The sequence below is a fragment of the Podarcis muralis genome, chromosome 4, assembly GCF_964188315.1.
Source record: "Podarcis muralis chromosome 4, rPodMur119.hap1.1, whole genome shotgun sequence".
NCBI lineage: Eukaryota > Metazoa > Chordata > Lepidosauria > Squamata > Lacertidae > Podarcis > Podarcis muralis.
The window spans coordinates 41,170,943-41,187,105 of NC_135658.1; the positions used below are offsets into that span (position 1 = coordinate 41,170,943).

Here is a 16,163-nt window from a genome sequence, read left to right on the forward strand (position 1 = left end):
CTTAATCTCAGGGTTGTGGGTTTGAGCCCCACTTTGGGTGAAAGATTCCTGCATTGCAGGGGGTTGGACTAGATGATCCTCATGGCCCCTTCCAACTCAACTACGATTCTGTGAAATGTGCTGATTAACCCATGCTGAAAAGAACAGATATCAAAGTACAATATTTACTGTAAAGAGGTATGTTCCACTTAAAAAACAACAACCCAGGGCAGGTCGCACAATGTAGTAAAAACCATAACATATTAATAAAACACAAATACCATAGCAATCACTTAATCTGTACAAGAAGTCAAGAAGAGGAATAGGAATTGTTTTTTTAAAAAAACCAAACCAAACAAATCTCAAACTGTTTTCTAAAAGCTCATATGCCCCTTAGTGAGTGACTTCTGCGATATTTTTCCTGGTTTGTTAGAAGGAATGCAATCTGTACTACAATTATTTAAGATAAAATTAGATAAATACGAGAAGCACCCAGAAAAGGGTTATTATTGGTGATACATGAAGCAGAAAGAGGACTTGGCTGACACTGCAGGAGTAATAGGAAAAGTTAATTAATAAAAGAGGATGTAGTTTTATATTACATGAGGACTCATAGATGTAGTAGTGCATAAAATATGTTTTGAAATCGCCTCTAATCAGTAATAAGCTTACAGGGCTAACGAGGAGATAGCCCCTGATAAAATCTCATTTTACTAAACTAGTGAGATTAGGCCTGGACTGACTTTGTCAGCCCAGCCAAAATTCCAGAGGTTACAGGAGGGTGCGTGTGTCTGAAAACTCTCCTCGATATTGGGAGTGGGAGACACACATTCCAGTGGGGGAATCAGACTTTCACGGTGAAGAATTAGATAGCTTAGAATGAAAAGATTTTTTAAAATGCTCCAAGCAGCTAGGCAGCATGATTCCCACCACACATTTTCAAAGTGTGGCTGAAAGTGTTCCTGGGAATGATGCTACAAGATGATGTAGAGTCATTTCCAGGAGCACTGTGTGGGGAGAAAAGGTTGTTGCCCTCATGGCAGGTTAATGGTATTGGTGGCTTCACTCAGCCCTGAGATGTCCACCAAGTGATCAGAATATGTGTGAAAACTGGCCATAAAGATGGGTTGTGGCTGAATGAATGGGCAAGGTTACTTCCTGGTTGGATTTGGCGGATTCTTCTCCCCCACCTCTGTTCCATGAGACACATGCTTCTAGCCTGGCCTCCCTAACTCCAACCTGCTATTCCATTGTATTTCATGATTACGGCTTTTTCCAAAAACTGCAGATTTTCAGATTTTTCAGTTCATTCATGCCTTTCCTCTCTCCTGCATTTGCATTGATAAATTCCTAGAAAAAAGCAAACTTTATGTGATTATAGATGAGCTTGCATCAGTATTATTACAAATGGAAAAGAGCATATGTGTGCATCTGAAAAGACTGCACAAAAAGAATATTGTTGCAATCATAATATCACATCAAGCTTATTGTTTGTAATGTTTTATCAATACACACATTGGTAGCTCAAGAGGAAGGAAATCGTTTTAATTGTGAATTTGGGGGGGGGGGGGTTCACTGTTTATGTGAAATGCCCAACAGACTTAGCTGAATGAGCAGTATGCAAATGAAATAAATGAGTAAAATGAACTGAATGAATTGAAAGCCATAGTAAGCAGCACGTGCTCCGATGCCCCTAAATAGAAACTGTCCTTGTGAAAATGGGATTACAGAGAATGGCACACAGAAAATGAATTTTCCAGAATAATAATTTGGGATTTCTAACAGTATTCATGGCAGCTGTGCAGGTCTGTCACTCATCTTTACATGCCTTCATTCATTCTTTGTTTCCAGCTTGTAAACATGGAAGGTTTTACCCTATTGCTCTATTGAGAGCTGTTTTGATTATTAGGCATGAAAACACATCTGAGATGAGAGTGGGGATTAGAGTTGTTACAAAAGTACTGATGAGTAACTAAAACTGTGTGTATATATACAGTTCCTGGAAGAGAAAGATTTGGGAGATTGAGGTTCTCTTCTAGATAAAAGGTACAGGTTCCCCAGTCTCCCTCTCAGCTTTCTTACCATGAGTCTTCTGTCCTCGCTAACAAAAGAATTCAGAGCAATAAAACAAAAACACAGATTTAGGATTTACAGCTCTCTCATTTGCTTGTAGATGTATGATGGAATGTGTCCATTAGATGATAGAAATGTATTCCTTTCTAGTCAAATCTTTCCCATATATTATTCTGTTCTCATAACTTTTTTCATCAGCCTTTACTCTGAAGACCACAGAAGCGGGTCACAAAGAGTCAAGTGTTTTAGAAATCCAAACTACCCATATCTCATGAGATAGACTATGACAGCAATATCCCATTATAATAACTGAAACTATGAGCAAAGAGATCAGCTGACTGAAGGGGCCAACATACATATTGTATTGATGTTCTTAGTATGTGTATAACACAACAAATCACCCATGAATAACATGTTGGTTAAAGGGCATAAGGATCTGAAATAATCAGTAGGAATGTGTGGGAAATGAAAACAAAGTTGACTGATCAGAAGCATATTTGAGAAGTCAGGAAATGAAATATAATATTGCACATACTTTTTAGGTTTAATAACTTAGTATAGTGGAGCAACAATTTGATGAATATGATCTGTTTGGTCCTGGAGGAGTTAGGTATAATAAACAATTCTCGGTCATTGAACATTATGTGGTCCTGGAAATTTTAGTCAACAACATATGGAGCACTGGATAGCTCCTGTACTTAAAAAAAAACACAAACCTATAGAGTATCATCATACCATGTAGGGATATGAAAACAGTTTTTGTTTACAAAAAACCTGGAACATAAACAATTGCTATGGAGACTTCATTGCTTGCCATGCCATCATTTTGATTCTCTGGAATCAAACAGACACCTTGCAAATTCTTTTCATGATTCTTCCTCATGTATTTCTCATTATATTTAAGATTGTCCATATATTCAGCAGGATTTTACAGTATATCTAAAATGAGAATTAAAGGTTACTTCATCAGAACCTTGATACATGCTTTTAAAAAGCTCATTTTTCTTTCTGTTGTTTTTAATCCCTTTTGTATCTATCTAAAATGTTGACAGTTAATTCCTATCCATTAGAGCTCCAGTCCCTGCAGTTTGTACCTATATGTCTTACAGCTGCTCCCTTTTATCTGTCCAGCTGTCTTTCTGTCACTTTCCTATCTTTCACTCTGCTGGAGGGTCTGCTGGCTGATAGATGTCAAATTGCAATAACTAAAGCATGTAGCTTGCAGACAAAATTGAGCTGGTAATAGGGTGCCAGCTCACAGATGGCTGAATGCTCAACCTGCTAAAGAAAAATACTTGCACCCTTTAAATTAAGTTCAAGTCACCTTTTTTCATGCTGTACAGTAAAAATAGGAGACATCCACTCCTTGTGAAAAGGAAAAGAACTGCTGACTCCTGGCTGTGTGTGGACTGATTACATAGTAATTCAGTACTGGTCCTAGTGTATATTTTCTCACTGCTGGAGATGTACATGATTTTTCAGTCTAAGGTTCGATATGAAAGAGAAGCTAGTTATACCCATTGATGTTACTAAAATGAGGAGATGTTTAAAAGCCACGCTTGTGGCTTGTGTGTGCAGTTCTGGTCAGCTCACCTAAAAAATGCTATTGTAGAGTCGGAAAATGTTCAGAAAATGGAACCAGAGTGGAACAATTCCCCTGTGAAGAAAGGTTACATTTGGGGATTTCTAGTTTAAATAAAATATGTACAAGAGGAGACATGATAGAGGTGTATAAAATTGTGCATGTCGTGAAGAAGGTAGGGAGAGAAAAAGCTTTTATCTCTGTCTCTTAACAGAGACAGAATTTGTGGTCACCCAATTAAGATGAATGTTGGAAGACAGACAAAAGGAAGTACCTCCTTAAACAGCATATAGTTATGCTATTGAACTTTCTCCCACAAGACAAGAGGCAGTGATGGCCACCAACTTGGATGGCTTTAAATGAGAATTATTATTATTATCAATTTCATCTCTATAGTGCTTTATATTTTTAAGGGGAAAAATCTCAAGCGGTTTACAACCTACATCAAAACATCAAATAAAACAATTCAAAGCAAGCATAATTAACAGGAAGCTAAATTATTATCTTAAAGATTTCAAAATAAAACCTTACTAAAGGTAGTCAAATATGAAATGCACATTTAAAACATCATCAGTAGCAAAAATATAATCGTTATCGCAATCATAGAACATATCAGCTGCTGTTGCTGCCATTCCTGCCAATGGTGGTTCGTGGTGGGTGGTGGCTGTGGAAGCCAGGCTCAGTGACCTGGGTTTGCTCTAAGAGACAGCCAAGATAGTCTCTGGCTTCTTCAGCAGCCTAAGATTTTATAGCCAGAGTCAGTTGGGGCCCTGACCTTCCAGGCCAGGTGGGAAAGGCTTGTAAGACAGGAAGCAGGTCTTCCATGACATGCAGCCAAGAATTATGCTTCTAACTACCAGTTGCTGTTTGTGAGCTCCCCACAGGCTGGCAACTGTAAGAATGTGATGCTGAACTAGATGGGCCAGCAGGCTTTTATAATTATTTGTAAATAATGATTTTTTAAATTAAAAAATGTTAACCCAGACAGAAAATGGAAACAATTCTGTTTATATTCCACTGTTTATATCATTGAGGAAAGAGTCTGTGGTAGTGTGCCTGCTTTGCATGCAGAAAGTTCCAGGTTCAGTTCCCAGCATCTCAGAGCTGGGAGTGTCTCCTGTCTGGAACCCTGGAGAGGCACTACCAGTCACAGCAGACATTACTGAGCTATATGGGCCTATGGTCTGACTCACCTTAAGACAGCTTTCTATGTTCCTATCCCACAGTGAAATTCCCCTCTGTGCTAGCTCCTTTGTCCTTGGTGTGATTGTAGTTTAGGAATCAAACTGGTGACATTTGCATGTGTTATTTCAATTGGAAATAAATAATTTCAGTTAAGCTCCTAATATACAGTGGTACCTCTGGATGCAAACGGGATCCGTTCCGGAACCCCGTTCGCATCCTGAAGCAAATGCAACCCGCATCTGCATGTGTGCAGGTCACAATTCACCGCTTCCGCACAGGCGCATGACGTCATTTTGAGCGTCTGCACATGCGCGAGTGGCAAAACCCAGAAGTAACGCGCTCCGTTACTTCCAGGTCACTGCAGAGCATAACCTGAAAACGCTCAACCTGAAGCACATTTAACCCGAGGTATGACTGTACTCCTAATGATCCAGACCCGTAGGCAGTTAGTTGTCTGATAGCTTATAAAGTTCATTTGTCCCTGCCTTGGGATCCAGTCTGGTTTAGTCTTACAGTACTGTAAACTAGACATCGGGGGGGGGGGGATGCTCAGGAAGTACATTTCTACATAAGTCACACTATATTGCTTCCAATGCTACCATTCTATGAGCCAACGAATAATTTGCATTTAAGCTTGCACTTGCTTAGCAAAAATTGCAGCTTATGCTGTCACCCTGAATTCCTGGTCACAAATGGCTTTTGAAGACACCCAGAGTTTTAAACAGTCTCCTCTGTTGGTCTATGTGAGAACAAAAGTCAGTAGTTCCACTGGACACCTGAAGCTAATGGATTTGCATTTGTCTGGACTCAGGTTTTGATCATCTTTTTTTGTATCAATTGACTTCGATAATCAAGTCAAACCTCTTCTTGTGCTGATCTTATCTATAGAGAGCTGCATCTTCTAGATGATAGCAATGTGCACTCCGCTGTTATTTCCCTTCCTTTTTATTGCTTCAGAGCATCTTTTTGCTTTATTTAAAGCACCTATTGGTAGTTCAAAGATTGCATTCGATATTTGAACTGCATTCCTAGGAACTGTGCTATTACATGCATAGTTACTTGTGTGGCATCATATTTTCTTAGGTAGAATTTTTCCAAGCAATTGGGACACTAAGGAGCAGAACATGATGTGAAGTGTAAAATTGCTTCAGAATAGCTAGCTATTTGGTATTTGGGGGATTAGTTATTTAGCATTTCATAAAAAGCTTCAGCTCCCCACTTATTCTGCAGTCACTTCACCACTTCACATGCTTGACTTGTCTGTGAATAGTTTATGACAAAAGACATGAAATGCACTATTGTCATTTGCTGTCATCACATACCAGGAAACTATTGCCAGGAATATAATTACAGTGTGCATTGCAAATTGGGCAGAATTACCACCGCTTTTATTTTCATTTTATTTTAAACTGATCTTGCTAAATTCAGAGGAAATTAAAAGCTACAGGCAGAATTCTTTAAAAATCGAGGGCAAAACTAGACACTATGCCATTCAATTAGTAATTGCATGAATGATTTGTTAAAAGCAAATTGCAGGCTTAGGAAGAAGTGGTCCAGATAAGAAACCAGGGGTCTTTAAGCCTTTGATACGTCCCCTCTGTGGGCCCAATTTTGTATTATGCCTCCTGTGACTCCTTTTTGCATTGTAAAAAAGGCTCCCCTTGGAGGAAATCAAGACATCTTACGATGAAAAAATGAAAACAAGGCAACAAGTAATATTAAGCAAAGTTACACATAAATCCATTACCAAACATAACTTCAGAGCCAAAACTGAGACCACAGAAAAACCTCATTGGTGAAGAATTAATTAAACAATAATATAGTGTTTTCAGGGAGCAGAAAAACACTAATAAAGTGGAGGACAATTGAAAATACTGTGGTAAGGAGTTCCACATTCTGGTTGCCACAGCAGAAAACACCTGGTCCTCCACTTAACCTTGGATTCTACTATCATATTTTGATTGCCTTCATTAGTTTCAAATATCTGCATGAATAACAGGGCTCATTGGATCACTAGCTGTGATGCTCACTGGGATTGTTATAAGTGCAGTTGCATGATGGGGTGGCATTGGACCCCCATTGATGCTGCTTACTGGGAGGTAGAGGGTTGGGGTGGGGTGGGGTGGGGTGGTTGACAAGGTCAGTGTGGTGCAAATACCCCACCATGCTATCTGCTAATAATGTAGACCCAAATGCTGAATAAGTGATAAATGATATGTAGATAATGTTTCAGTCCTAAAAAATGCTGGTTATATATAGCTATTACAATATTGCTTTCAGAAATTAGACAAGAAAACAAAACCCCATTACCTCTATCCTGCCCTCGGCATTATGCCACTGTCATTTTACTCCAAAAGCAAATGTTATTGTTCTGTTTTTGCTGAAACACCAATCAAATCATAGCAATTGCTGTTATTAACAACAGATGCATTTGGCTGGTAGAGTAATGTAATTTCTTCTAAATAAAACCATTATTCAGAGATTTACTCCTGTGTGTTTCTGTTTCAGCTTCAGATATGGCAGCAGAACAGGGGCAGATTCTTGTCATTGCCACAGCTGCTGTTGGAGGATTCACGCTCCTAGTCATCCTCACTCTGTTCTTCCTCATTACTGGAAGGTAATTAACATTGGTATCGTAACTCATTTTCATGCAGGGCAATATTTATTTGATATTTTGTTTGTTACATTTATACCCTGCCTTTTCAAGGAAAAAAAATGTCCGAAGTGTATCTGTGTTTGACCTAACAAGTCCCAGTGTTGTGCCAATGCTGGGGAAACTGGGCTCCTTGGAAGGGCAGTTAGGTCTGATGGCCCCATCTGCATTTGACATTTAAAGCCATATCATACTACTTTAAATAGCCATAGCTTCCCTCAGAGAATCCTGAGGACTGTGGTTTGCTAAGGGTGCTGAGAGTGTTTAGGAGACCCACTCCTATTCCCTTCACGAAACTGCAATTTACAGAGTTACCTAGGAAGCGGGATTGACTGTTAAACCACTCTTAGAATTGTAACTCTGTGAGGGGAATAAGCTGTCTCCTCTAACAACTCTTAACCCTCTTAACACGCTACAGTTCCCAAGATTCTCTGGGAGAAGCCATGACTGTTTAAAGTGGTATGATACAGCTTTAATTGTATAGTGAAAATGGGGCCTGAAGTGTAAACCACTCTTGACTGCTCTGTATCGCATTTCACCACCTTCACATAATCTGAAAATGTTTAGACTATTCCTTAGCCTGAGCGACAGAGGAATGTGATGAGCAAAAGTGTCCTCTTGTGTTGGGTTTTATAGATGTAACATTTTTAGCCGTTTTGAATTTATGGTGGGGAAAACCATCTCCCCCTCCATTATTTCCAGTATAATAAATAAATACATTTGGAGGGAAACTCGCCTCCTTATCAAAGCATGAGTTATGACTTAACACTTTGAAATGTTACCACTTATTATTTTTATGAACTTCTTCAAAATATATAATGCCATACTCTCCAACATTTCTCTGATGAAAATAGGGTCATCCTATTCCATAATAACAATTTTATTATTTATACCCTGCCCATCTGACTGGGTTGCCCCAGTCGCTCTAGGCCATGGGTAGGCAAACTAAGGCCCAGGGGCTGGATCCGGCCCAATCGCCTTCTAAATCTGGCCCGCAGACAGTCCAGGAATCAGCGTGTTTTTGCATGAGTAGAATGTGTCCTTTTATTTAAAATGCATCCCTGGGTTATTTGTGGGGCCTGCCTGGTGTTTTAACATGAGTAGAATGTGTCCTTTTATTTAAAATGCATCCCTGGGTTATTTGTGGGGCCTGCCTGGTGTTTTAACATGAGTAGAATGTGTCCTTTTATTTAAAATGCATCCCTGGGTTATTTGTGGGGCCTGCCTGGTGTTTTAACATGAGTAGAATGTGTCATTTTATTTAAAATGCATCTCTGGGTTATTTGTGGGGCCTGCCTGGTGTTTTAACATGAGCAGAATGTGTGCTTTCATTTAAAATGCATCTCTGGGTTATTTGTGGGGCATGGGAATTCGTTCATTTTTTCCCCTTCAAAATATAGTCCAGCCCCCCCACAAGGTCTGAGGGACAGTGGACCCTGCTGAAAAAGTTTGCTGACCCTTTCTCTAGGCAGTTTCCAACTTATATAAAAACATAATAAAACATTTAAAATCTTCCCTATACATTCCCTTCCAATGTATTCTAAAAGTTGTATACAGTGGTACCTCGGTTTTCGAACATTTCCGTTGATGAACATTTCAGAACTCAAACGCCGTAAACCCGGAAGTAAATGCTTTGGTTTTCAAACGTGCCTTGGAAGTTGAACCAGAAACACAGCTTCCATATTGAGTTTTCCGTTTTGAGGCTTCTTTCTTGAATTTTTGGTTTTCGAACGTTTCGGAACTCAAACGGTCTTCCGGAACAGATTGTGTTCGAAAACTGAGGTACCACTGTAGTTACTTATCTCCTTGGCTTGGGGGTCACATAACTCCATACCCTCTGATGAAAACAGGGACGTCCAAGGAAAAGCCGGATCAAATCAGAAACTGGGACAGCTTCTGTAAATCTGGGACTGTCCATGGACAATCGGGACACTTGGAGGGTTTGTGGTCTGTAATGCCTTAGCTTTATTCAAATAATCATAGACATGCCTCCACTGCAAGAGATGAATCTGCAACCTATTATACTCTAAGGTACTCAGATTTACCTTATTTTTCCAGCTACAGTGATAAGTAAAAGATTAAATGAAAGTTGAGCATTGAAACGATCAACATTGTAGGAAACAAAGTTTTCTGCTGTTGGATATCTGCTCTTAGAAACAGTGTTTTTATCAAGCATAAACAGAATAAACTTGAAATTTTAGTAAATAAAATAAAAAACATTGCACTGTAGACCTGCTGGTATAATGGAAATTCACCTTCCTCTTCTCTTCCTCACCCTGTACCAATCTGCTCTGGGGCACAATTGGTGGGAGGTACACAGGGGGTTGCAGGTGGGAAGAGAGGAAGATGAAATTCCATTGTGCAAGCAGAAGCCCGTTCCTCTTGCACACAGACACCATTGAATACAACTCCTATAATGTAACACATGAGTGGCAATAATTTTGGAAATTAGTATATTATCCTTGCACATAGAGAGTCTGAAGTCCTGTTTAGCGATCACTTAATAAATTTTTAGCTTTTCTTGAAGTATCTAGCATTGTAAGAATTACTGTACCACTTTCTGGTGAGCCCCATCATGTACAGATTTAATTCACATAACTAATTATGGTTCACTTTGCAGTTAAAATTATGGGTGATAATATTTTTGAAAGGCAATTGTGACAAATTACATCACAAGATTGTCTGTAAATAGCTTTACTAACAGACATCAAATAAGACAGGATAAATGCAAACATTTCAAAGCCACAGACCTTTGAAATGATTTTGCTCAGCAAACAAATGACATTCTGAAGTGTGCTTCTCACTTTAGTGGAAAGAGAGAGTCATATTTTGATTTCTTCTTGTTTCACCACATTTATTAGATAACATTAAGAACGTTGGAAACTATTCTTTTAATGTATCCCTGTTGAATTACATTCTTTCAATTACATAAGATATGGATTCATTTTCTGAAGTTACGTAAACATCAGGATAAAGAGACAGGGCAATTCAGAACAAATATTCAACATGTTATAGAATCTTAGGCAAATTTCAAAGTGGAAGATTGGGCTGGTATGCTACAGATGTGTTCTGATTCACCATTTAGAATTAGCAATTTGATGCAATGTTGAATCACAAGGCTGCTGATGAGTCTATTCATACTGAAGAGTCAGAAGGAAATAAGCACCTGCATCTGTATTTGACTGAATGCTTTACCTGCTAACAGCAAATCGGCATGCCAAGTTTTGAATGAATAAAAATCACAAAAATATTATGAGAGAATTAAAACTTAGGTTTGAGCAGTATGAGATTTCTATATTGCTATGGGATTTTTCCGAGTTCAGTGAATCTGTGCAACAAAGTGAAGCTCCTGTGATATGTGATGTTAGTGAATATTTTTGCTAGGGAAGAAATGAATCTCCCAGCAGCACAAGAATGTTCATAAAGCATCCAGATTGTCTGAAGAAAGTTAAAGCTCATTTTAGCAGGGAAAAGGAAAAAGGGAAGATGCTTGACTAGGTAAGGAAGGCTAAAAGAAGTAGAAATTTGATTGAGTGCAAGTCCAAGAACTCCAAAGGGACAGTTTGAGCCCAGTGGCGAAAATGGCTGTAAGAGGGGGAAACCTGAACCAAAAGACTGTGATGAAATGGACAAAATGGATGAGAAGTAGAGGAAGGGACTGGCTAATGAAAAAACATTGGTAATGAATTAATGATCATAGGGGAATAAGGAAAGATGATTCTGGGAGCTATTGAAGGCAAAGGAATCAATGAAAAAATTAAAGAGGAGGAGTGAAATTAAGGAAAGAAGGCTCTAAGAAGAACACTACAATTTTTATTGTATGAAGCTGTTCATAATTTTTTTGAAATGTGAGACACCCTGAGTGACTAGGAAATGGCAGGATATAAACTGAAGAACTGAATACAAATATTCCTATCCTAGGGGAAAGAGGAGTAGATGCCATTGGGCTCATATGACTTGCAGTAACCCAATGGGATTTTCCCCATTTAGAACAGCAGGCCCATCAGAAACTGAGAAATGCCTGGGTGGTAGAGCCAATCCTACCCCTGCAAGCTCCTGTTTTGGTAAATGACAGATTTAGCCCCTTTTAGCTGTATTACAGCTTGCAGCCTAACCCCATCCTTGGTTTCATTTCTTAGTCATGTGGAGCGTCATCCAAGAGTGTAGTGGTTCCTAGTAACGTTTTTTTTGCACAGATATTTTCACATAGATTAGGAAAGTTTGTGTTCCCATTGTAGATACATTAAAAAAGTATTGGATCTTCTTTGATACCTAAGCCCTCTTCAGGTGTTCAATAATGAATATGTGAAGGGATTTCCAAGAATGTATTGACGAAGTATAGGACCCCTGGACAGTTAAGTCCAATCAGAGGTGACTATGGGGTGCATCGCTCATCTCACCTCAGGCCGAGGGAGCTGGTGTTTGTCCACAGACAGCTTTCCAGGTCATGTGGCCAGCATGACCAAACCTTTACCTTTTTAATGTATTGAGTAGCCCCTGTATGTATGTATGCATGCATGCATGCATGAATGAATATAAGGCCCCTTCTACTGAGACAAGAACCCTGGTCCATCAAATCTCTTGTCGCTGTCAGTGGAGCTTTGTGCATTGTTGGGTCATTTTCAGAGTAACACCAATCACACATTTTCTAGATGTGTTGCTCATCCATGTCTTGGTGCCTACAGGGTAGTTCTTGCTAGCACATTCTCAGAAGTACCTTCATGAGTTTGGTTTTCACAGGTACTAAATAAATGGAAAGGGCTTCAGTACAGTTATTTATTACTAAGCATGCCATTATTTTATTTGGTTGCTGTTTTTTTAGCTGCCCTCTACAATTAATATGGCTTTTGTAAGTTTAGTTCATAAAAGAAAAATAATCAGCATGTAAATTCAATGTCATTCCTTCTGTGGCGTTTAAAAAAGTGAAATGGTGTTCATTTTCTTAAAGGTGCCAGTGGTATATAAAGGCAAAAATGAAGTCTGAAGAAAAACGAAGAGCTCATTTGCAAAATGGACATTGTAAGCAAAGCTATCGGTGATGTTTCATATTTAAATGAAGCATGATCACTGTATTTTTTATGTATTTTCACTTCTTATATCTGGCTGAAAGAGGTAGAAACATTCTATCCTTCCACGACTTATCATATACCCACACCTCCTAAATTTACTTGTGGCTTAAGTGTACACTTAGAGCTCCACATAAAAAGAGTACCTTCATGTTGAGGGAAACACCATGAACTCCACAAAAACTTTTCTTAACATTGAAGTGATTGGCTCCACCTAGAGATGGTAGAGAGATTCAGTTCAGCTCACATTTAAAGGTACATCTACCTAATTCACAAAACACAGCTACACTTTGAAATTTGCACTTATCTGAATTTTGCAATTTTTGCTCTAGCTAAGTAATGTGTACAAAAATGCATATACTAGTAAAGTATGCATAAAATAATATATTCGTGAAAATAACATACAAAAATGTTTTATATTAGGGAAATTTGTGTTGCAAAAGTGTCTATATTGGGCAAAATCACATATAAACAATTGTATATTATTATGAGAAATTGAAATTTATAGATCCATCCATCCCTAGTTCCACTCCTGCTCAGACATGTTTATTATTACGACTAAATAATAAACATAGTAAAAACTAGAATTTCAGCATAAGTTTTAAATAAACATTAAAATGGTCAAAGCAGAATATAACTATCAATATACTAATTAAATAGATTTAAAATATGTATCCAAGGAAATATAAATTATATTAAAAGGTATTTTTAAAATAGAATTTGACTATGAGCTGTGACAATTTATGAGTGTTTGTGGAGCTGTGTGAACTTTTGCTTCCTTTGACTTGTGGCTATTGCATAAAATCTAGCTACATTTCTAGTGACATAAGGATTCCATTTGGACAAGAGGCAACTTAAATTGAGTTGCAATGGGTTGCAATGAGAATCCAGACACAAAAGTTGTTGAGTTTTTGTTTGCTTTTGTTTGCTTTTGTTTGCTTTTTTTAATCTCAACAACAACAAAACTGAAGCTTTTAAGCTATTTTTTTGTAAATTTGAAAATAAAAAATAAAAAATCAGCATTCCAGGTTGTTTTCCCAGACATAGGCAACTGACATCCAAAAATTCCGCCAGGACACCATTTTCAACGGAAGAATCCTAGCAATGTCCAAGAAATTGCAGACAGCCCTAACTTAAACAGAATTCTTCCGTTCTCCCTGGTACTTTGCGTACAAGCGGGGTTATGAGGGAAGTGTCTATGTATCTAAAATGTCAAATTACTAAAAACATCAAACCCTCCACTTATAGATCAAAAGTGTACCACAAAGTGAGTCTTCCATTATATTTTAAACCTACGTTATTCCAGGGTGCTTGTTTGGGGCTGTAGGGATAACTCCCTACCACCTCTTTAAACTTCAAAATAAATGCATTTTATCTGTGTTGAAAATGTTTTTGTTAATTTCCACCTGCTCTTCCTTATGTGATTTTCTCTCAACTTTCTAACTTACACCTGCCAGAAACCACATCACACTTATTTGCCAAAAATGAATGTTTATCCCTTTAGTTGTGATTTCATTCTCACTTCTAACATTTTCATAGTGAAATAATTTCCATGAAGGAAAAGCAGAAATGGATCACAAAGGAGGCAATAATTTTGAATTCAATGCCATTTCTTCCACATATTTAAAGCGTGTAATATCAATGTAGCCTGTCCAAAAATTCAACATGAATCAATTTATCATTCTTCCTAACCACAAGCTCCCTGCTTCCGTGTTGTTCTCCCTAACAACAATAGAACAGTTACAGATAGGTAGCCGTGTTGGTCTGCCATAGTCAAAACAAAAAAAATTCCTTCTAGTAGCACCTTAAAGACCAACTAAGTTAGTTCTTGGTATGAGCTTTCGTGTGCATGCACACTTCTTCAGATACACTGAAACGGAAGGTGCCAGATCCTTCTATATAGTGAGAAGGTGGAGCTCTAAGTGTACACTTAAGCCGTTTCAGTGTATCTGAAGAAGTGTGCATGCACACGAAAGCTCATACCAAGAACTAACTTAGTTGGTCTTTAAGGTGCTACTGGAAGGAATTTTTTTTGTTTTGACTATGGCAGACCAACACGGCTACCTATCTGTAACTGGAACTATGGAAGGCACCATATTGAGCCGCATGAAATGGAAGTCCATCAACCCAGTGTCCTTCAGCTCTCTATATTGGACAAACAGGCCAAACCTTACGCCAAAGAATAAACGGACATAAATCTGACATCAAGAATCACAAAACAGAGAAACCAGTAGGAGAACACTTCAATCTCCCACAACATTCTATACAAGATCTCAAAGTAGCTGTTTTACTACAAAGGAATTTCAGAAATAGACTGGAAAGAGAAGCTGCTGAATTGCAACTCATTACCAAACTTAAAACCATGGAGAGACCTGGTCTGAACAAAGACATTGGATTCTTATCTCATTATACAAGACAAAGCCATTTTTCACCTTCTCACCCCTTGCTTTTTCCTGTAAGACCTATTGCAGTCGTTAAGAGTCGTCCACAGGCTCATCACAGCTATCTGCCAATCACCCATTCCCACCACCCTTCTGAGTAATACCCCTCCCCACCTTCTCACTATATAGAAGGATCTGGCAACTTCCGTTTCAGTGTATCTGAAGAAGTGTGCATGCACACGAAAGCTCATACCAAGAACTAACTTAGTTGGTCTTTAAGGTGCTACTGGAAGGAATTTTTTTTGTTTTAACAATAGAACAGTGAGATGGGACGGTTGAGAGGCAAAGTACAGCTAGTATACCTGGGGCAGGTAAGAATAAGAATGTTGCTTTAAAAAAAGAAATCTGATGAGACAAAAGAAAAACACTCCCATCAAGGACTGCATGTACACAAAGCCCTCCTATAAACACCATATAAATGTAATAAATAAATAAAATTAATCATAGAAAGGGGAACAGAGAGAGAAAAGACAAAAGCAACTTTGTGACCTGCTCACCATCCAACTCCTGGTGATTTGAGCTGAAGTGGCCTCTCCCCTCTAAACTGCCACTGCAGGACCACTTAAAAATCATCTTGCCAATCTGCCGTCATGCAGCCACTTTGAGGAAGTGAGAGAAGACAGACCAACCTGTCAGATTACCTGATTGAAGAAAGCAGCATGAAAAGAGCAGGAGACAGCATATATTTAGCTGTCAATTAGACTGTGAAATGCATGGGAGGTGCCTGCTGCAGATAAAAGTTTTGAACTGCTGTATTTTTACTGTGCATCACATCAGACACTTTTTAAGTGGAAAGGCAATTAATGCAGAATATAAATAACTGATAATAATAAATAAGAGGAGGAAGCCGGCTCCTGAGGCGCTAGCTTCTCACCCCATCCCCCTTCAACAAAGAAGAAAAGGAACTATCTCAGACAGCACTGGAAGGCATGCATACTGTGTGGGTGTGGGTGGGTGTAATGAAGGGAGGTTTTGGAATGTACATAGTACTCTTATGTACTATAGCACTATATTTCTATATTTATCAAATTTGTAGCTAGTCCTTCCTCCTAAAGAAGCCTAGGACAGCATATTGCTTAAGTTGTTGTTGTTTAGTCATCTAGTCGTGTCAGACTCTTCGTGACCCCCGTGGACCAGAGCATGCCAGGCACTCCTGTCTTCCACTGCCTCCCGCACTTTGGTCT

General features: G+C 38.6%; 1 protein-coding gene across 4 annotated transcripts in view; it reads left to right on the forward strand.

Annotated features, from left to right (window-relative positions):
- EPHA6 (EPH receptor A6) overlaps positions 1-16,163 on the forward strand; it is a 365,265-nt gene that overhangs the window by 256,404 nt on the left and 92,698 nt on the right. For all 4 annotated transcript variants that reach the window (XM_077927237.1, XM_028726795.2, XM_028726794.2 and 1 more), the window contains 2 exons: positions 7,328-7,436; positions 12,421-12,491. In XM_077927237.1, coding sequence (XP_077783363.1) covers positions 7,328-7,436; positions 12,421-12,491 — 180 coding nt within the window. The remainder of the gene's footprint in view (positions 1-7,327; positions 7,437-12,420; positions 12,492-16,163) is intronic.